The 22776-nt window shown below is 49.0% G+C and overlaps 1 protein-coding gene across 1 annotated transcript in view; it reads left to right on the top strand.

Moving 5' to 3' along the window:
* The window catches only part of LOC139233090 (hemicentin-1-like), a 530358-nt gene that overhangs the window by 53208 nt on the left and 454374 nt on the right, over positions 1-22776 (top strand). Inside the window, exon 4 of the mRNA XM_070863608.1 lies at positions 2832-2954. Within this exon, the coding sequence (XP_070719709.1) occupies positions 2832-2954 (123 nt within the window). The remainder of the gene's footprint in view (positions 1-2831; positions 2955-22776) is intronic.

Below are 22776 nucleotides of genomic sequence, written 5' to 3'. Positions count from 1 at the left end.
CAGCGGTAACTCTTGGCGCCACGCCCCTAACGCCCAACTGAAGTTTTCGGGAGGTGAGGGACCCGCTCCACAGCGACGTTAAATCCTTAGCTGCCCCTCTCTGACAATAACGGCCAGCGTTACAAACTGAATTTTGACTCCCAGCCACCTCATGTCGTTCTGTTGTTGACCACTAGGAGGAGCATGGGAGCAGTCTGGCGGCCACTCGCCTGCAAGCAGTTTTGCTGCGATCGTCACGTACCCAGCCTATATCCCCAGCGGGCGGGGCGGCAGGGAGGCTGCTCTCGATCGATTCCCAGGCCTCGTTGGCAGTCAGTGGAGCTGCTTCACGATCCACGGGGCCTCTCTGGCCTGGAACCAGGGAGGCTCGCGTAGGCAGGGAAGCTTTTTCTGCGCACATTGTACGTCAGAACCGCAGTCCTGTTCCTTTTAGATGGGTTTACGTTACACATGGGAAATATTTCCCCACGCAGGGGAGGAAGGGTCTGTTTTAAAAAAAAAACACGGTTGACATTGTTAACAATGTACCGGGCAATTGCCTGTGACGTTGGTTTTGTCAGGCGATGAATGAATTTTTAATACAGGTACAACCTCCCAAATTCGGAATGTTCCGAAATCCGGACATCGCGCAGATCAGTGGGGGGGGGGGAATCGTCCGAAATCTGTAAAAATGTTCCGAAATTCGGACATTTTTTTCACAACAGTAAATAACCGCCCCCCCCCCACACACACACACACACAGACACACACACCAAAAAAAATTGCAAAAAATCAAAAATCAAAAAACATTCACAAGGCACTTAACTATCGAATCACTGCAAAAGAATTAAAAAATAAACTGACCTTTTTGGCAGGTCTTACTGCCTACTGCCGTCCCAAGGGCTGCAACACAGGTTTTTCCCGGGCGTTTTTTTTTTCTTCCGAACTACGGGTCACCACTGAGCCAGATAGGTTTCCGGATTCAGAACGTCGGCAATATGTTCCGAAATCTGGAAATACCTGAAGGACCAAATATTCCAGGTCCCAAATTACAGCTTGGAGGGTGGAAGATACCTGTGCGTGGGTTTTTTTTAACGTGTGGTGACCGTTGCACACCAGCCACCACACGGGCTTGACAGAGCTAGGTCATGGTCCAGTGGTAAGGATTACCCAGGACGACTGGAGACCAGCTCTGCTGCACAGACCGAGCGCACACACACATATCGCAGTGTGGGCTGGGCCCGTGCTGCCCCCTGGGCCCTCGCCTGTCCTGGGCCCCAGACTCACGCCTCTCCTGGACCTCGGTCACTTCCCTCGACAAACCTTTGCCGCTCCTTCGCCCCTGCTGCTGTGCCTGCCCGCACTGCAATCAGCGACCCGGCTTCGCAGCCGTCGCCCGCCTGCAGTGGTATCCCATCACACGCTGCTCCCTCTGATGGCCCCGGCCTGCTGATGGTCTTGCAGACCGGGATCGCACCAATTTCCGGGCCGGCCAGCCGCACGCTGCTCCCTCTAATGCAGCCTTTCAATCACAGTATGTATATGGTGATGATGGATTTCAGAAACACATTCTGCAGTTCCAGCTAGTGGCCCGAGCCCGCAACTACATTTCCCATTCAATTTTGAACCGTTGTAATGTTGACGTGTCAATTTACAATGCTAAATGTTAACAGAAAAACCATAACAGGAAGTGCATGCCCTGCACAAGTGTTTTTATTTATAAATTTTTGTCCCCCCAAATTCCTCCGCATGGAGAAATAAAATCAAGTGTGGACTTCAGTTGAAGAGGGATTATGGGGATAATTGTACAAGGGTGGTCAGACATAATTCAGTCCCATTTTAAAGCCATACAACTGCTCTTATTTTTGTACAGTTCTTTGTGTTTAGGATTGAGTTGGTTGGCGTCCAGCAGTTTCTCTGTGGCCCAAGGCCGAGGAGTTGGGAGACGCAGAATTGAGGTGCTGCAGCGCCACCACAGGTGGGAGGGTGCCATTACCGTGTGTTGGGCTCGCTGAGGCGGTTCCCATTAGACACGTGGACACAGAAATTTATAATGGGAAAAGTTGGCACCAAAATGTAAGAACAGGAAATGAGGTTTTGTTCACAGGAAGTGTGCGTAGACACACAGGCCCGGAAATTCGATGTTGCCCTGCCCATTTTTCTGACACGTCACGGGTGCTAAAGCATCCAACATGGCAGTAGGGCGCTCATTAACCGCTGGAAGTGCGCTGCCTGCCATTTGGTGAAGGCAGAAAAAGACCAATTCAGGGCCCGGGCGTTAGGCTCTTCATGTTTGCAAATGGAGGACCTAATGCCTGTTTGAGGGCCCTTTCTAAAATTGGGCTGGCTGCCTTCAGGTAAAAGTGGTCAACGTGTGTCCTAACTAACGGCCCTTAAAGGCCACGATAAAGATAAGTTTAAAAGTAACACCTGGCTGGGGTGTTGGGAGAGTGCTCCTGTCAGCTCCACATTAAAACCACTGCTTCTCCTACCCTCGCCCCACCCATTGCCTCCCTCCCTCTCCTGGTCACTACGCCTCTCCCACTCCCAGGAGTCCTGCAAAGGGATACTTGCTGAAAGCCGGAACTTGTTTGTCTGCTGCTGTCGCTCGAATTCACCTCAGATTATTTTTTTTTGAAGTGGAAAACTGGTTGTGGAAGGTGAATGGGTGTTGTTGGCCCAAACATGATTCAAAAAGCAAGCTGTTGAGGCCCGGTTCTCGATAACTATTGACTTTAAAAGCTATGTTTGACTAATAGCGAGGGGGCCTCGTGGGATGGGGGAGGGAGGGAGGGTATTGTGAGGAGCACGCATTGCGATCGGATGGAACTGACCTGCTCTTATCTGAACAGGTTGTGTTTGTGTTGACTGGAGACTGTGGCGACCGAGGCCATCCTGGATATCGGGCCTACGAAGAGGTGGCTTCAACCAGTTCAGGCCAAATATTCCACTTGGACAAACAGCAGGTCAACGAGGTGAGCAGATGCAACCTTTGGCTGAACTGTTTTATTTTCTCAGAAGTTTGTTTCCCAGGAGACAGTGGTAATTCTTCTTTTAAAAACGAAATTGGCTGAGTGAAATGGCGGAGGTACTGGCCATAGACTTCCAATCCTCCTCAGAAACGGGGGTGGTGCCGGAGGACTGGAGAATTGCAAATGTTACATCCTTGTTCAAAAAAAGGTGTAAAGATAAACCCACCAATTTCAGGCCAGTCAGCTTAACCTCGGTAGTGGGGAAGCTTTTAGAAATAATAATCAGGGAGTAAAAATAAACAGTCGCTTGGATAGGAATGGATTAATTAAGGAAAGCCAGCACGGATTTGTTAAAGGAAAATCGTGTTTAACTAACTTGATCGAGTTTTTTGATGAGGTAATAGAGAGGGTTGATGAGGGTAATGCGATTGACGTGGTGTACATGGATTTCCAAAAGGCTTTCAACAAAGTGCCACATAATAGGCTTGCCAGCAAAGTTGAAACCCATGGAATCAAAGGGACAGTGGCAGCATGGATATGAAACTTGCTAAGGGACAGAAAACAGAGAGTAGTGGTGAACGGTTGTTTTTCGGACTGGAGGAAGGTATACAGTGGTGTTCCCCAGGGCTCGGTTCTAGGATCACTGCTTTTCTTGATATATATTAATGCCGTGTATGTACAGGACACAATTAAAAAATTTGCAGGTGACACAAAACTTGGAAGTATGGTGAACAGTGAGGAGGCTAGTGATATACTTCAAGAAGACATAAACAGGCTGGTGGAATGGACAGAAGTGGCAGATTAAATTTAACGCAGAAAAGTGCAACGTGATACATTTTGGTGGGAAGAACAAGGAGAGACAATATAAACTAAAGGGTACAATTCTAACGTGGGTGCATGAACAGAGAGACCTGGGGGTATGTGTGTACAAATCGTTGAAGGGGTCAGGGCAGGTTGAGAATGCATTTAAAAAAGCTTACAGGGAACTGGGCATCATAAATAGAGGCATAGAGTACAAAAGCAAGGAACTTATGAGGAACCTTTATAAAACACGGGTTCAGTCTCAAATGGAGTATTGTGTCCAATTCTGGGCACTTTAGGAAGGGTGTGAAGGCCTTAGAGAGGGTGCAGAAAAGATTTACGAGAATGATTCCAGGGATGATTACATGCATAGACTGGAGATGCTGGGGGTGTTCTCCTTGGAGCAGAGAAGGTTGAGAGGAGATTTGAAAGCGGTGTTCAAAATCATGAGGGGTCTGGACAGAGTATGTAGAGAGAAACTGTTCCCATTGGCGGAAGGGTCGAGAACCAGAGGACACAGATTTAAGGTGATTGGCAGAAGAACTAAATGCGACTTGTGTTATAACCTCTTCTTCTTAGGCAGTCCCTCGGAGTCGAGGATGACTTGGTCCACACTAACATGAGTTCTCCGGCAACTGATAAGTCCAATGCGGGACCTGCAGTCTCTGCGATATGTGTGCGCACAAGGTCCGTGCAGCAGAGCAAGTCTCCAGTCGCCCTGGTTAACCCTTGCCACTGGATAAGGGCCTAGCTCTGTCGAGCCCCTGTGGTGGCTGATGTGCAACGGTCACCACATGTTAAAAAAAATCCACCCCCTGGAGTTCAGGACTGAAACATCGGATCCTTCATTGAAACATCTGTGAACTCATGTGGAAGCAAGTTATTCTCGTTCGAGGGCCCGCCTGAGATGATGATGTTTGGAGCACTATGCTATGGCCACTCTCTCTGCCCTCGCGGCCATGACCTCCCTCCCTCTCGAGCTGCCTGACCCTGAAGATTCTGGTCTGCCGCAGCACGGGCCTGTTCTCCCCGCGGGACCTCGGCGGTGAGCTGCTCGACTGTGTAGGGCGTTGAGGCTGAGCTGTTGGCTGTCTTCGCTCGAGGATCTCGCGTGTGTGCTTTTCTAACAGGCTGCCGATCAGGGAGCATGATTTATTTATTTCTCCCCCGCCGCCCCCCCCCCCCCCCCCCCGTCCCCCTGCCGAGCACAGGACCACAGAGGGGCTGATTGTAGGACCGAGATGAGGAGGAATTTCTTCACCCAGAGAGTGGTGAACCTGTGGAATTCTCTACCACAGAAAGTTGTTGAGGCCAATTCACTAAATATATTCAAAAAGGAGTTAGATGAAGTCCTTACTACTAGGGGAATCAAGGAGTATGGTGAGAAAGCAGGAATGGGGTACTGAAGTTGCATGTTCAGCCATGAACTCATTGAATGGCGGTGCAGGCTAGAAGGGCCGAATGGCCTACTCCTGCACCTATTTTCTATGTTTCTATGTTTGTAGTCCCTCCCCCCTGCCCCCCGTCCCCCTGCCGAGCACAGGACCACAGAGGGGCTGATTGTAGTCCCTCCCCCCCGCCCCACCTCCCCACTGTCCTGGCTTAGATTAGCAAACTCGCCACCAATCGGGGATTGAAATTTGGGTCTTCCCCCTCCGCGTGGCTCAGTACCAGGGGTGCCCTTGTGCTCTGAGCTACTGAGGCCTTTGACAGGGTCTGTGATGGTTCAGTTTGAGGCATGCCTGTGTCTGATGTCACACAAAGAAATCTCTGGTTGAACTGGTGCCAAGCTGTTGGTGTTTCCTGTATTGTGGATATTTTTGACGTCTTTGTTCTCGAGAGCTTCAGTGGGGAGTTTGTAATTTTGCGGGTAAAATACACATTTTTTTGGGTATTCATCAGATTCTTCTCACTGTCACGTAACCACTAACATCTGGGAAATACAGGAAGGAGCTTTCTGCATATGTTCTTTGGTTGATAGATGACCCATCCTCCGATCACGAGGCCTCCCAATGGTGGAGTTGTTTTGCACTTGCTGCTGTGTGTATGGTTTTAGTGCGTTGCCCTGCCTGCTGATTATTTGCCGAATGTTCATCCTGTAAGTGAATATGAAGGAGTGTTTTTAAAAAAAATTTGTTGTGGGAGGTGGCGACACGGAGTGACAGTGTGAAACCCCGGAGGGGGGAAAGGTGCAGGTTGGATCGCTTCCATGTTGCTGGGGCTCCCGAGGAACTAAGAGGAGGATAGGCCTGTGCAGAGGCCTTGGGCAGCGGGGGGGGGGGGGGCAAAGGTCACCACGGGGGCAAAGGTCACCTCAGCAGCAGCACAAAGCAGGGATGTCTACTTGAAGAGAAAATGGGGGGAGGTGGGAGAGGGTTCATGGCCTCGAGAAAGCTCCAAAACTATCACTTTCCTGGCCGAGCATCAAGGTGAGATAAATCAAGACAAACTGGTTCAATGTCACCAAGTTTGGACATTCTTCTAAACTTCCAACGAGTACAGGCCCAACCTGCTCAACCTTTCCTCATAAGCAAACCTCTTCATCCCAGGAATCAACTGAGTGACCCTTCTCTTAACTGCCTCCAGTGCAAGTATATCCCTCCTTAAATAAGGAATTTCTTCTCTCAGAAGGTCGTGAATGTTTGGAATTATCTACCCCAGAAAGCTGTGGAGGCTGGGTCATTAAATGTATTCACGGTTGAGATACATTGACGCTGTACCTCCAGTGTTGGTGGAAAGCCAGGCCCAGATATAAATGCACAGACGCCCCCCCCCCCGCCCCCAATCACTGGATGTGCTGGGCAGGAGAAAAGGGCCTTGGGGACAGCTTTAAACAGCACTAATTTCACATTCTCATTATCCATCTTTCTGCAGTTAATGAAATCTACATTTCTGTGGGGTTGTTTTAATGAATGAGAAATATTTGAATCATTTAATGGGGACTGTAAGCGGATTATTCTAATGGCACGCAATTAAAAGGCCAGACTCGGTGGTTAGTCAATGCTGCAAACTTGGCTTTGTGCTGCGGGACACGAACCTGCGTTGTTCCGGGGCAGCATGGATATGAAACTTGCTAAGTGACGGGAAACAGAGAGTATTGGTGAAAGGTAACTTTTCTCCTCCTCCGTGTCCCTCTCCGTCAGAATCCCCGACCAGATGGAATTACAGGAAGCATGTGTTTCCACTCATTGCTCCGTTCCCACGGTCGCCACCGTTACCTGAGTTCCGGGGGGGAGGTGCGGGGGGGGGGTGGGGGTTACGTAGCTCTCAGCGAGATAGCAGCACATCATTTGCTGTATCTCTCTGTTTCGTGTCATCCACTGAGCCCCGGAAGTGTAGGAGAGGGCAAGCTGCCTCGGGAGTCTTCTACACAGGGTTCATCATCATCATGGGCAGTCCCTCGAAATCGAGGAAGACTTGCTTGCACTCTAAAAGTGAGTTCTCAGGTGACTGAACAGTCCAATACGGGAGTTTCTGTCTCTGTCACAGGTGGGACAGACAGTGGTTGGAGGTAATGGTGGGTGGGACTGGTTTGCCGCACGCTCTTTCCGCTGCTTGCGCTTGTTTTCTGCACGCTCTCGGCGATGAGACTCCAGGTGCTCAGTGTCCCTCCCGGATGCACTTCCTTCACTTAGGGCGGTCTTTGGCCAGGGACTCCCAGGTGTCTGGGGATGTTTCATTTTATCAAGGAGGCTTTGAGGGTGTCCTTGAAACGTTTCCTCTGCCCACCTGGGGCTCGCTTGTCGTGTAGGAGTTCAGAGTAGGGCACTTGCTTTGGGAGCTATGTGTCTGATCTCGGCTGTGCCACCGAAGGAGAAGGAGAACCGGGTGTTTCAGCCCAGGCCGCAATGAGCATCTGTCTCCCGGTGTCGGTCGCAGCCTGGAATTACCCATGTTCCACTGACGGGCAGGTCACAGTGTCCCACCCCCATGTTTAACGATTGCCTTTTCTCACGAAGTTCGCAGGAATCTCCAACATGCAGAATTATCCAGTGACTCAGTTCAGCGGATCACGCGGGAATGGTAGCACATTTGTTCTGTTACTGGACCAATAATCCAGAGGCCTGGACTCATGATCCGGGGACCCGAGTTCAAATCCCACCACGGCAGCTGGGGGAATTTAAATCCAGCTAATTAAATAAATCTGGAATAAAAAGCCAGTATGATGCTATCGGAATGTCCTTTAGAGAAGGACATCTGCCGTTCTTACTCGGTCGGGCCCATCTCTGACTCCAGACCCACAGCATTGTGGTTGACTCAAGTCCCATTCCAGGGACATGAGTGCAAAAAAAAATCTAGGCTGACGCTCCAGTGCAGTGCTGAGGGAGTGCTGCACTGTCGGAGGTGCCGTCTTTCGGATGAGACATTAAACCGAGGCCCCGTCTTGCTCTCCATGTCAAGCAAATAGAAACTTCTCCTCCATGGGTATTTGATTTGGAAACTTTTAAATACAGATATGGGCTTCTGTGTGCATCTGACACTCGGCCAATGGAAATATGAATGCAGAACTGCAGGGCACTGCTTGAAAATCCACTTCTAAACTACAGTAACAGCTTGCCTCTGAGTCAGAAGGCTGTGGGTTGAAGTCCCACTCCAGAGACTTGAGCACAAATAATTCTAGGCTGACTCTCCCAGTGCAGTGCTGAGGGAGCGCTGCACTGCCGGAGGTGCCGTCTTTCGGATGAGACGTTAAACCGAAGCCCCGCCTGCTCTCTCAGCTGGACGTAAAAGATCCCATTGCACTATTTCGAAGAAGAGCAGGGGAGTTATCCCCGGTGTCCTGGTCAATATTTATCCCTCAACCAACAACACTAAAACAGATTATTTGGTCATTATCACACTGCTGTTTGTGGGAGCTTGCTGTGCGCAAATTTACTGTCGTGTTTCCCACATTACAACAGTGATTACACTCCAAAAAGTACTTCATTGTCTGCAAAATGCTTCGCGACGTCCGGTGGTTGTAAAAGGCGTTATATAAATCCAAGTCTTTCTTTAGGGAAGGAAATCGGCTTTGTGCATTGTGGTTGACGCTTAATTGCCCTCCGAAATGGTTGAGTATAAGGCAGCTCACCACCATCCTCTCAAGGGCAATTAGGAATGGGCAATAAATGCTGGCCCTGCCCACATCCCGCTAATGTATAATAAAAAAATATATAGTTCGGGATGGGTATGGTGCGCTGGGCTCCGTCTATGGCCTGAAATGTGTCGATTGGGACCCTGCAGCTTGTCCAGAGTCGTGCCTGGTGGGGGGGGGGGGGGGTCAATGGTGGGCAGGTGTGGTGGGGGTGGGGGGGGGCTTCACCGGCGCGAGGCTGTGGAGGACAATGAAAGGGAAAGAAAACATCCAAAAGTAAGGAGAAAAGTTATTAAAACATTCCCGTTAACAATCAGCCAGAGACAAAGAAGGGAACTTGTTTAAATTGCCGAATGTGTTGGAAGAAGAGGTTATGCTGTTCTCTGTTTAACAAGTATCCCTGATCGCTGTCTGAGAAAGTTTTTCCACTTGTGCTGGAAGTGGATTTAACAGCAAAAGGCCCACCATCTGGGGAAGATTATACTTTAACGAGGGCATCGTTGATTGCTTTTTTCCCCCTCTTCAGTTCTTCACGTCAGCAGCCTTCCCAGGGATTTAAAATGCATCACGGTAATCTCAGCTGGGATCCTCTGCCATGTGGAAGCCATTTTACATCCCCGACCAATCAATCTCCATTCCAGTGCTTGTTACCGAGCATCAGTGTTAACATTTGTGGCAGTAAATTGGCAGACGTCGCTGACTGTACCACTGGGGGGGGGGGGGGGCATTGGGAGGTGAGGGAGGACTGGAAGATGTTTTTGGGGGCTGTTGGAAGCGTTGGGGGTCGTTCTGGTCTTCGTGCACCCCACGAAGAGGAGACAGTAAAAAGAGGCTGCACTGTAACCAGTAGCAATGTGATGGCCACCCCCCCACCCCACGGCCCCCCTCCATCCTGCTCCCAAAACAACCTGCTCTATAACCTTTCCTTTCTGTCGACTACTCCTCTGACTGCACTTACTACAGGTTCTCTCAACGCGCTTCACCCCTCCCCGACATAAAACAACAGTACCAATGTTACATAAGATATATGAGCAAGAGTAGGTCATTCGAGTCTGTTCCGCCATTCAATAAGATCATGGCCGATCTGATCCTGGCCTCAACTCCACTTTCCTGCCCGCTCCCCATAACCCTTGAACCCCCTATTGTTCAAGAATCTGTCTGTCTCAGCCTTGTGTATATTCAATGACCCAGCCTCCACAGCTCTCTGGGGCAGAGAATTCCAAAGTTCATGACCCTCTGAGAGAAGAAATTCCTCCTCATCTCTATTTTCAGTGGGCAACCTCTTATTCTGTAACTATGCCCCCTAGTTTTAGATTCCCCCACGAGGGGAACATCCTCTCAGCATCTACCCTTCATGCCCCCTCAGAATGTTTCAATAAGATAACCTCTCATTCTTCTAAACACCAATGAGTATAGGCCCAACCTGCTCAACCTTTCTTCATAAGACAACCTCTTCATCCCAGGAATCAACCTAGTGAACCTTCTCTGAACTGCCTCTAATGCAAGTATATCCCTCCTTAAATACGGAGATTAATTCTCCTTGATTGAAAGCACTGACTGAGTTGGAAGGTGTAAAAATCTCCTCCCAGGCCTATGCTGCTCTTGAAATGGCATCAAGGAGGTGCACATGAGCAGGTCGAGTTAAATTGAATGGGTCAGGGCAGGTCAGGGGGGTCAGGGTGAGGTCATTGGCCAGAGTAGGTCGAACGTCACTTTTTGTTCCTCTACCTACGGGGAGGCAGCCATTCACCCGTCACAGGAGCCAAGTTCAGAAACACTTCGAATTGCAGTGGGATTGCCGATCTGACCTCGTCAGCACCCTCCCATATCTCGTGTTGCGCCACCTTCAGTGTTTACACATTTCCTTTCGCCGTTTTACTCTGGTGTATCTCTCTGTGACTGATTGACATCGGTGCAGCTTTGCACGGACTGTGATAGAGGCTTTACTGATGTGTAGCCAAACGTATGAAGGGTCTTTACATTTGCAAAAATCTAGGCTGACATTCCAGTGCAGTACTGTCGGAGGTGCCGTATTTCGGATGGGACGTTAAACCGAGTCAGCTCTCTCAAGTGGACGTAAAAGATCCCGCAGCACTATTTCGAAGAAGAGCAGGGGAGTTATCCATTGTGACATGGGCCAATATTTATCCCTCAATCAGCATCACAAAAAGAGATTATCTGGTCATTATCACATTGATGTTGGTGGGAGCTTGCTGTGCGCAAATTGGCTGCCACGTTTCCCACATTCATCATAGGCAGTCCCTCCAAATCGAGGAAAACTTGCTTCCACTCCTAAAGTGAGTTCTTTGGTGGCTGAACAGTCCAACACGAGAGCCACAGACCCTGTCACAGGTGGGACAGATATTCGTCGGGGGAAGGGGCGGGGTGGGACTGATTTGGCGCACGCTCCTTCACTGCCTGCGCCTGACCTCTTCACGCTCGCGGCATTGTGATTCCAGGAGTTCAATGCCCACCCGGATGCACTTTCTCCACCTAGGGCAGTCTTCGGCCAGGGTCTCCCAGGTGTCAGTGGTGATGTGGCACTTCACCAGGGAGGCTTTGAGGGTGTCCTTGTAACGTTTCCGCTGCCCATCTTTGGCTCGTTTGCCATGAAGGAGCTCCGCATAGAGCAATTGCTTAGGGAGTCTCGTGTCTGGCATGTGAACTAAGTGGCCTGCCCAGTGAAGCTAATCGAGTGTGGCCAGTTCTTCAATGCTGGGGATGTTAGCCTGGGCGAGGGCACTGATGTTGGTGCATCTGTCCTCCCAGGGGATTTGCAGGATCTTGCGGAGACATCGTTGGTGATATATCTCCAGCGACTTGATGTGTCTTCTGTACATTGTCCATGCCTCTGATCCATACAGGAGGGCGGGTATTACTACAGCCCTGCAAACTATGAGCTTGGTGGTAGGTTTGAGGGCCTGGTCTTCGAACACTCTTTTCCTCAGGCGGCCGAAGGCTGCACTGGCACACTGGAGGCGATGTGAATCTCTGCATCAATGCCTGCCTTTGTTGATAAGAGGCTCCCGAGGTATGGGAAGTAGTTCACATTGTCGAGGGCCGCGCCGTGAAACTTGACGACTGGGGTGGCATTGCTGTGTGGCGAGGTCAGGCTGGTGGAGGACCTTTGTCTTACGGATGTTAAGCGTGAGGCCCATGCTTTCATATGCCTCAGTGAATACATCGACTATATCCTGAAGTTCAGCCTCAGAATGTGCGCAGACGCAGGCGTCGTCCACGTACTGCAGTTCAACGACAGAGGTTTGGGTGATCTTGGACCTGGCCTGGAGGCGGCGTAGGTTAAACAACTTCCCACTGGTTCTGTAGTTTAGTTCCACTCCAACGGGGAATTAAACTACAGAACCAGTGGGAAGCTGTTTAACCTTCCTACATTACAACCGTGACTACACGCCAAAAGTACTTTATTGGCTATAAAGGGCTTTGAGACGTCTGGTGGACGTGAAAGGCGCTATATAAATGCAAATCTTTCTCTTCTGCTTTTACGTTGAGCGGGCGGACTGGCAACTAGGATTGCCTGTAATCGCGGCCCGTTCAATACACCAAGTATTGGCCCCAGGGTGTAACTACTAGCCTTGTGTAGTGGTTGTGAACCCATGTAAGCCAGCAACTAACGGAATCCATAAAGATTTTAAGGTGCCCACCTTGATCTATAATCACCTGCTAAAAATTGATGTTTCCGAATTTGTTGCCCCTAATATATGGCAAGAAAAAACGCTCGATTTTCCTATTGCAAACCACAAGTGTGGTACGCATAGTTTGCATTGCAAACTAGTATTGCTTTATCATGTCAGTAGAGAATAGTGCTGGTTGACATGGTAACCGTGGGAACAATACAAACATATCCTTGGCTGCACTTCCCAATTGTACTGACTGTATTGAATTGACTTTGCCTTGTTGATGGACTGAAGTAATGTCTGAGCTGGACTGGAAAAGGAATAATCGAGAAGGAATGCCTACAACTCTTTGGGCCAGGCTCTCAAGAACCCTTTTCCCCCCAAATGTGCTTTATTGTGGCTTGGTTCAAGAAATTTCTCTCTGACACCCCCGCCTCCCCCCCCTATAGGCGATTGTGAACTAGTCCAAGGGATCACTCGTGCCCTGATTAATGTTGTACCCTTCTTACCTCCCGTACAAAGTGATCTCCGCCCCAGGCAGGAACAGGTCCAACTCTCGCTTGGAGGATGTCAGTATATCGCCGTCCATCGCAGAAGTCAGTAGCCTGTTCCAGAGGTCCACTATTCTCTGGGAAAACAACAACAACAACTTTTATTTCTATAGCGCCTTTAACATAGTGAAACGTCCCAAGGTGCTTCACAGGAGTATTATGAGATAAACATTTGACACCCAGCCGCATAAGTAGAAATTAGCGCAGGTGACCAAACAGCTTGGTCAAAGAGGTAGGTTTTAAGGAGCATTTTGAAGGAGGAGAGAGAGGTAGCGAGGCAGAGAGATTTAGGGACGGAGTTCCAGAGCTTGGGGCCCAGGCAACAGAAGGCACGGCCACCAATGGTTGAGCGATTATAATCAGGGATGCTCAAGAGGGCAGAGTTAGAGGAGTGCAGATATCTCGACGTGGGGGTGGTGGGGGGGGATGGTTATAGGGCTGGTGGAGGTTACAGAGATAGGGAAAAAAACACATCCTAACATCTAACCCAGATCTGGCCTTAACCAACTGAACATTGTGACCCTGGTCCTCCCCAAACTAGTTAATTGCAACAATCTGCCAACTGGAACACTCTATTCCCTTCATTATCATAAACCTCACTCAGATCACCCCTTGAGCCTATGCTTCTCTAAAGTGTAGGGTCCCAGCTCTTTGAGCCTATCTAGTGCCCACTCCCCCACCTTCTGCACCCTTTCCAAAGCCTCGATATCGGCCACTGTGTGATCAGACCCAAATTGTACACGTATTCCAACTGAGGCCTGACCAAGTCTTGTATAAGGACCAAATAATATGCTTTGTCTTATAGTCAATTGTCCTATAAATGCACCCTAACACCCTATTGGCTTTAGCTGTCGCTACACGGCATTGCTCATGAACCTTTGGAGATGTATGCACTCGAGTGCCCAGATCTCTTTCTTTCTCCACCTTCTTTAATGCTCTTCCCTGAAGAGTGTATATATGTTGAGCATCAGCCCTGCTCCCATACATAAAACTGCACTTTTCCAAACTAGACATCATTTGCCAGTCACGAGTCCAATCCCCCAAAACATCAAGGTCTACCTGAAGCCGACGAGCATTGTCGACAGTCCAAACACTCTCACTGATACTGGTATTACCTGAAAATGTGCAGACTGTGCTGTCAACACCAAATCTAGATCATTAATATAGATAGTAAAAATGAGACTCACAATGAGGTCCTCCGACTATTCCTCCCCCCGCCCCCCTGCCACCCCCCCCCCCCCCCCTCACTCCATACCAGATGGGCAAAGATCAGGAGCATAGGACTGAAGTGTGGCCAGAAATTGAGCAGCAGCCCCTTCAAACGGTGAGTGGGAAACAGATTTCTAAAGCTTCAAAAGCATGCCACCTTGGTTTGATGGGTGACTTTGATTTCCCTGGAATTCAGTGGCACGATCGTTAACCCTCTGTTGTGGTGGGAAGTGCAGCTAAAAATCTGTTGAGAATATACAAGACTCCTGACTCCACGTGTGAATGAGGTAACCAGGGATAATCATATATTGGATCAAGAGTTTTAGCAGTGAGCCTGACCTCCATGTGGGGGAACATCTGGGCAACAGTGACCACAACATTATACGGTTTCAATTGGTTGAACCAAAGCGACTGAAAATCTACAACTCATACCAGATTTCAGAAGGTCATGCTTGATAGGATTATATAGGATATACGGCACAGAAACAGGCCATTCGGCCCAACCAGTCCATTCCGGCGTTTATGCTCCATTCGAGCCGCCTCCCGTCTTTCCTCATCTAAACCTATCAGCATAACCCCCTATTCCCTTCTCCCTCAGATGCTTGTCTAGCCTCCCCTTAAATGCATCGATATTATTCGCCTCAACCACTCCCTGTGGTAGCGAGTTCCACATTCTCAGCACTCTTTGAGTAAAGAAGTTTCTTCTGAATTCTCTATTTGATTTCTTGGTGACTATCTTATATTGATGGCTTCTAGTTATGCTCTTCCCCACAAGTGGAAACAGTCTCTCTGTATCCACTCTATCAAAACCTTTCATAATCTAAAGCTTCAAAAGCATGCCATCTTGGTTTGATGGGTGACTTTGATTTCCCTGGAATTCAGTGGCACGATCGTTAACCTTCTGTTGTGGTGGGAAGTGCAGCTAAAAATCTGTTGAGAATATACAAGACTCCTGACTCCACGTGTGAATGAGGTAACCAGAGACAATCATATATTGGATCAAGAGTTTAGCAGTGAGCCTGACCTCCATGTGGGGGAACATCTGGGCAACAGTGACCACAACATTATACGGTCATCCCTCAGCCTTCTTTATTCAAGAGAAAAAGAGACCCAGCCTCTTCATCCTTTCCTGATATGTATACCCTCACATTTGTGGTATCGTCCTTGTAAATCTTCTCTGCACCCTCTCCAGTGCCTCAACATCCTTTTTATAACATGGCGACCAGAACTGTACACAGTACTCCAAGTGTGGTCTAACCAAGGTTCCATACAGGTTTAGCATAATTTTCAATTCTATACCTCTAGAAATAAACCCGAGTGCTTGGTTTGCTTTTCGCTAAAATGGCAAACGATTTGGAATGAGTTAATTGGCTAACCCTACTGGGCAGTGATGAGACCGATGCAGAATACAAATGGGAAGTTTTTAAGAACAAGACAGAAAATGTGGAAGACAAATTTGCACCCAAAGTTAAAAGAAGGAAATGTGGTAAGAATAAGACTGGTCGTGTACAAAGCAAAATAAGATGTAAACAAAGATGTTTCTACAAATTAAAGGCATCTAATACTCAACTAAACAGAGTTAAGTACAGAGAACAGGTTACAAAGGACTTACTGGGTATAGCAGAAATATTAACTGGGAACTTTGCATGGGTCTTCACTCCTGAAGACGATGTTCAAGTGTTAGAATTTAATTATGTTAATTATAAAACTAATAATATCAGCATAGATGAACATCGTGCTTCAGATAGAATTAAGAACCTGAAAATAGATAGAGCAAGCGAGCCGGATGATATCCACCTGAGAGTCCTCAAGGTGATGGGACACGTGCTGTGCGAGCCCCATGCCTGTCATTTTAATATCTCAGATGGTTCCTGTAGACTGGAAGGAGGCCAATGTAGTACGCATATGAAATACACAAGATTCTGAGGGGGCTTGACAGGGTAGATGCTGAGAGGATGTTTCCCCTCGTGGGGAATCTAGAACTATGGGGGGGCATAGTTTCAGAATAAGGGTTCACCCATTTAAAACGAAGATGAGGAAGAATTTCTTCTCTGAGGGTCGTGGATGTTTGGAATTCTCTGCCCCAGAGAGCTGCAGAGGCTGGGTCATTGAATATATTTAATGTAGAGATAGACAGATTTTGAACTACCGGGGAATCAAGGGTTATGGGGAATGGGCAGGAAAGTGGAGTGGAGGTGAAGATCAGATCAGCCATGATGCTATTGAATGGCGGAGCAGGCTCAAGGGGCCGTATGGCCCAATCCTGCTCCTGCTTCTTATGTTCTTATGTCCCCATCTTTATAAAGGGAGACAAGTTCGACCTGGGTAACTACCGTTAGTTTGACATCAGTGATAGAAAGATGCTTGAGGGAATCTTTAGGGATGCAATATATGATTACTTGGATAGAGAAGCACATTTAGGGACACTCTGTGTAAAAAAAAAAAATTTAATGTCCGACAAATTTGATTACATTTTCTGAAGAAGTTACCAAGATGGTGGATGAGGGGAGCACAGTAGACATTGCCTACTTAAACTTCCAAAAAGATTTTGACAAGTTTCCAATGAAGAGCCTTCTCAACAAGATCGAAGCCTCCGGTATTAGTGGTAATATATTGAGCTAGTTTGAGAGCTGGCTGGCAGGGTGCTGGCAGAAAGTAATTGTAGGTGGATTTGGACCTGTTTGGAGAGTCAGACACATCCTGCAAGGCTCCTGGGCCTGGGCCTGGCCAAGGTGGCCATCTGCAGGGAGAGGTTCGGCCCGGGTGTCCCTGAGGAGGGAGTGTGCGGTGTCTCGGCATGCCGGAGGCCTTCCGCGACCAGTGAACCCGCACGGACTGGACTGGCAACGGGCAGCAACATTCTGATTTGATAAGTTTACCTTTCTTTTATTTATAATTTGAAAGTTATTGTTGGTGTCCCTTTGAAAAGGTGGGTGGGGGACATTTGTTTATTTAATTTCCATTGATGACACCTGTGTCATCGTAATTGGTACTTGTAAGGAGAGAAGTCTGTTTCCCGAGTAACTCAGCATGTTCAGGTGTCTGGCCTGGGGGCACGGGAGGGGCCTGTGTATTATTAATTAACTAGCAGAGACCCGCAAAACATTTGTGGTCAAATTAGTATCTTTATTGCAACAGTACTCGTTTAGATTGTTATCATCCCCGTCTATACAGTCAACGCTGATTTCCTCCCTCTCGCTCTCCCTCCCTCTCTCCCGTCCCCTCTCCCTCCCCTCCTTCCTATGTAATGTCTGTAGCTCCACACTGTGGACACATTGTGTTACTACACCAGAGTGTTTAATAAACAGTCAGGTCACCTGACAAGAAGCAGGCTTCCACAGACTTCTAGAGAGTTCCGGGAGCTGCTGTCATTTTAAAGACGTGTGTAGTGTGTGCTCTGAGAATCTATCACATTCCCCTCCCTCCCCCCTCTCTCTCCCCTCTCTTCCCCCCTCTCCCTCTCCCTCCTTCCCCTCTCTTGCTCTCCCTCCCTCTCACTCGCACTCCCTCCCTCTCTCTCGCTCTCCCTCCCTCTCTCTCGTCTCCCACCCTCTCTCTCTCCCACCCCTCCCACCCTCTCTCTCTCTCCCCCCTCCCTCCCACCCTCTTTCTCTCCCCCCCTCCCTCCCACCTTCTCTCTTCCCCCCTCCCTCCCACCTTCTCTCTCCCACCCTCTCTCTCCCTCCCCTCCCACCCTCTCTCTCTACCCCCTCCCTCCCACCCTCTCTCTCTCCCCCCTCCCACCCTCCCTCTCTCCCACTCCCTCCCACCCTCTCTCTCCCTCCCACCCTCTCTCTCCCTCCCTCCCTCTCTCTCTCCCCCTCCCACCCTCTCTCTCTCCTCCCCTCCCTCCCACCCTCTCTCTCTCCCCCTCCCACCCTCTCTCTCTCCCCCTCCCACCCTCTCTCTCTCCCCCTCCCACCCTCTCTCTCTCCCCCCTCCCTCCCTCCCACCCTCTCTCTCTCCCTCCCTCCCACCCTCTCTCTCTCCCTCCCTCCCACCCTCTCTCTCTCCCTCTCTCTCTCCCTCCCTCCCACCCTCTCTCTCTCCCTCCCTCCCACCCTCTCTCTCTCCCCCCCTCTCCCACTCCATCCCACCCTCTCTCTCTCCCCCCCCACCCTCTCTCTCTCCCCCCTCTCCCACTCCCTCCCACCCTCTCTCTCTCCCTCCCTCCATCCCACCCTCTCTCTGCCCCTCTCCTCCTCCTTCCCTCCCTCTCCCCCTCCCCCCTGGCCCGGCCCCCGGACAGACAAAAACGGACTTATTATAGAAGATAGGTTTGAGGGTCTAGTTTCAACAGCTTTAATACTTTATTAAGAGTTCTAAGACGTAGTGTGTACCTCATCTAATGGATGTATACATGTGTACACACCTCAATCATAGTCAGCAAGCAGATAGCATATGCTAACCAGTTACATTGCACACTAACCTACACAGAGGGTCCTTACAGCTAACAGAATGCCATCCCATCGGTATAAGCTGGATTTGATCCTGTATCCGAGATGCATGGAGTCTGCCAATCCACATTTATCTGTCAGCAGTCACAGCTGATCCCAATCTTAGATTCAAGGGACATTGTAAACATGTGCATTTTCTTTTAGCAAGAGTCACTGAATAGCGATCAGGAACATCCACCCCGGGTGTTGTTCGTTCCTTCCCCGCCCCGCCTTGTCTCCCTGAAGTGACATTGAGGTCAGTTATAACACCCTGGCTCAGATCGGCTAACCCAACACAGTGATTGAACTTGTGTCTCAGTCTCTGTATTGCTCAATACATTACTGAGTACTATGCTGAACATTTACTACAACAACAATAACAATGTATTTATCTAGCGTCTTTAATGTTCCAAGGCGCATCACAGGAGTATTATGCGATAAAAATATGACACCGAGCGCATACGTTGAAATTAGCGCTGGTCAAAGAGGTAGGTTTTAAGGAGCGTCTTGAAGGAGGAAAGAGAGGTAGAGAGGCGGAGAGGTTTAGGGAGGGAGTTCCAGAGCTTGGGGCCCAGGCAACAGAAGGCATGGCCACCAATGGTTGAGCGATTATAATCAGGAATGCTCAGGAGGGCAGAATTAGAGGAGCGCAGATATCTCGGATGGGGGTGGGGGGGCGTTGTGGGGCTGGAGGAGATTACAGAGATAGGGAGGGGCGAGGCCATGGAGGGATTTGAAAACAAGGATGAGAATTTTGAAATCGAGGCGTTGCTTAACCGGAAGCCAATGTTGGTCAGTGAGCACAGGGGTGATGTTTACACACTGAACCACAAGGGGAGCTCCCCCGTTAGTCATTCTTTACAATAACTCCAAGTGTTTCTTTTATAGCAGAGCATTTATTGCCAATCCCGAATTGCCCTTGAGAAGGTGGTGGTGAGCTGCCTTCTTAAGCTGCTGCAGTCCGTGTGGTGAAGGTGCTCCCACAGTGCTGTTAGGGAGGGAGTTCCAGGATGTTGACCCAGTGACGTCGAAGGAACGGCCGATATATTTCCAAGTCAGGATGGTGTTCGACTTGGAGGGGAATGTGGAGGCGATGGTGTTCCCACGCGCCTGCTGCCCTTGTCCTTCTCCTTCTCGGTGGTAGAGGTTGTGGGTTTCTAATAACCCTAAATCCCATTTGCTGACACAAGCCTGTCTACTTGCTTTCATAAGCCGGTGCAGGTTTCTGGTTCCTCCACCAGTGCCAGTAATCGGTTCCACACACTAACCATTCGTTTAGTTTAAAAAAAGAAGATCCTCCTGGATTTCCTATTTCTTCCATTGTCCTTAATTTGTGAATGTGACCCATTGTGCTTAAATTCTGCGCACAGCGCAAAAGCTCACTTGGATGTGCTTTTTCCTGACATTTCATCATTTTAAATACTCCTATCTTGTCCCCTCGGTATTATCTTTTCAAGAACAAAAGGGCTCCGGGTCATCTGTCTTTCCTCAAACTTCATTCCCTTAAGTAATGGGATCCACTGCATTGACCGTCTCATGTAACCCTCTCCAATAACGGAATATTGGGTGAGCAAAACTGCACAGAGCAATCCAATTGTGATCTCACTGGGATAAATATAGTTTTAAAATGACCTCCCCGGATGTATGTGTCACACCCCATGTTATGCCTCCCAGCATTCTGGTTGCTTTTTTTTTTAACAGCCTAGGAACATTGCTTCTGGTGGTACTGGTGACCTGAACACTAAAAAAAACCCTCAAGATCTCTCTCCTGTTGCGATACCTCGAACACGTTCCTATTCAGCACATAATCCGCATCAACCTTCCCTCTGCCAAATCCTGTAAACTTCCTTCCCAGGCGTTAAATTGCAATCTGTTTCAAGTCCGACCCCAATGATCTTCTGTATTTGACCATGAGAAATGCATCCGAGCAGACTGGCTGCAATCAGCTGGCCTCCGTTCACAGGGCCCAAATTTCCCCATGAGTTGCAATGTTTTTTTTGGTGTAACTTGATTTTTCTGGTGTATCTTTTTAGTTGCAAATATGGCCATTTAATTTGCGCCAGTGTAAATGAGTTAGTTAGGTTTTTTGTTAGGTCAGTTTTTTTTTCAAAAGGGGGCGCTCCCAGCCACTTCGCCAGAAAAAAGTTGTACTAAACTAACTTAGGGCAGCGTATGTGTTCACTTTTGTCCGCACAGTTAAGGAATCGGTGCAAGTAACTACATTTAAAGCACCACCAAGCACCAAACAAAGCACAAAAAGTAATAAGCAATTAATTAACAAATAAAATAGAGGGAACCTTGCGCCTAAAACACCAAAATCAATCAGTAAATAACAAATAAAAAATAGAAGTCCTACCTTAGGGAATGCAGCGGGCCACCGATGAGGGAGCCCATTTGGCCAGGGCTAGGGACGGCGTGCTTCTGGCCCCTCCCACACAGCCTGCGGCGCGTTTGCAGAAATGGCCTGCATAGGAGCTACTGCATATGCGTGCAGACTCTAGCGCGCATGTGTAGAGGTCCCGGCACTGTTTTCAGCACCGGGACCTGGCTCCGCCCCCAATCCATTGGGCCATGATGCGCCATGACCGAAGAGAGGCTGGGGAGTGGCCAGAATACCAACGTCTTTTTTCGGTGCGCTTGGAGGCGGACAGAAGTGGTGGACCTCGGGTGAGGGCGCCAGAAAAAAACAGATTCGGGAAACTCAAGCCCACAGTCTTCCCTGAACCGCAGCGTGTGGGGAATTACAAAGGTCAGATGCTTCCCGTCACCTCTTGGCACCCTGCGTATTACAACGCCTCCGTGCTAGTGAGATCTAGTCACAAAGCAACTAAAAGGCCAGGGCTGGTATATTTAAGCGTGTTTAGGAAGTGGAGTGCTTATTGTGCAAGGAGATCAAAACTCCAGAACTGGCGTGAATGGGGAGAGCTGCAATACTCATCACATGCCCCAGAGCGACCCGGGTTTGGAGTTTCTCATTGCTATGCAATGTACTCGGAGCCGCTCCTTGGACCCCCTGCTGCTTCAATCGGGCACTTGTTTTCAATTTCCTCAACCAACCAGCCGTCAGGAATGAGATTGGCAACTGATGCAAAATTAGTGCCGTCCCAACACAGGAATCGGATGATTTGCCCAAAGCCACTTCGCAATTCCTTCTGGAGCCAGGCGCTTAACCTTCGACAGAGCGACTTCAACCCTGTTGCCGCTTGGAAAGCCAAATGGACTTCGCAAGAAGTCACAAAGTGACACGTCGTGGAAGACCACATGTGGAGGATCCCTGGCTTCGATCTTCCCCGAAGCTTATGGGAAACCCTGAACCCCAGCTGCACAACCCGTGGCACATAACATAAGAACATAAGAATTAGCAGCAAGAGTAGCTCATTCGGCCCCTCGAGCCTGCTCCGCCATTCAATAAGATCATGGCTGATCTGATCTTGGCCACAATTCCACTTCCCTGCCCGCTTCCCATAACACTCGATTCCCTTATCGTTCAAAAATCTGTCTATCTCCGCCTTGAATATATTCAGTGACCCAACCTCCACAGCTCTCTGGGGAAGAGAATTCTACAGATTCACGACCCTCTGAGAGAAAAAATTCCTCCTCATCTCCCTCTTCAATGGGCGACCCCTTATTCTGTATATGCCCCCTAGTTTTAGATTACCCCACGAGGGGGAACATCCTCTCTGCATCTACCCTGTCAAACCTCCTCAGAATCTTACATGTTTCAATAAGATCATCTCTCATTCTTTGAAACACCAATGAGTATAGTAGGTTCAACCTTTCTTCATAAGACAACCCCTTCACTTCAGGAATCAGCCTCGTGAACCTCCTCTGAACTGTGGATACCAGATGCACAAATGGAGAATGAAAAGTTTTCCAGTGTGCGACTGTGGTCACCCAGAGCAGACCACGGAACATTGGATGACTAAATGCCCCATTCACAAGCGCGGAGGAGGCATCACAGTGATACAGTCGGCTACTCTTGAGACAATTATCTGGCTCAATGATCTAAATATAAAATTGTAGTTGCTGCTGTACATCCACATCACCTGTAGAAGTATTTCCCGTAGAACCGTACACCAGTCAGCAGAGAGAGGAGACCAATGGTGCTTTGTGACTTTT

The sequence above is a fragment of the Pristiophorus japonicus genome, chromosome 20 (assembly GCF_044704955.1).
Source record: "Pristiophorus japonicus isolate sPriJap1 chromosome 20, sPriJap1.hap1, whole genome shotgun sequence".
Classification (NCBI taxonomy): Eukaryota; Metazoa; Chordata; class Chondrichthyes; family Pristiophoridae; genus Pristiophorus; species Pristiophorus japonicus.
This window is presented reverse-complemented; position numbering and strand designations above follow the sequence as displayed.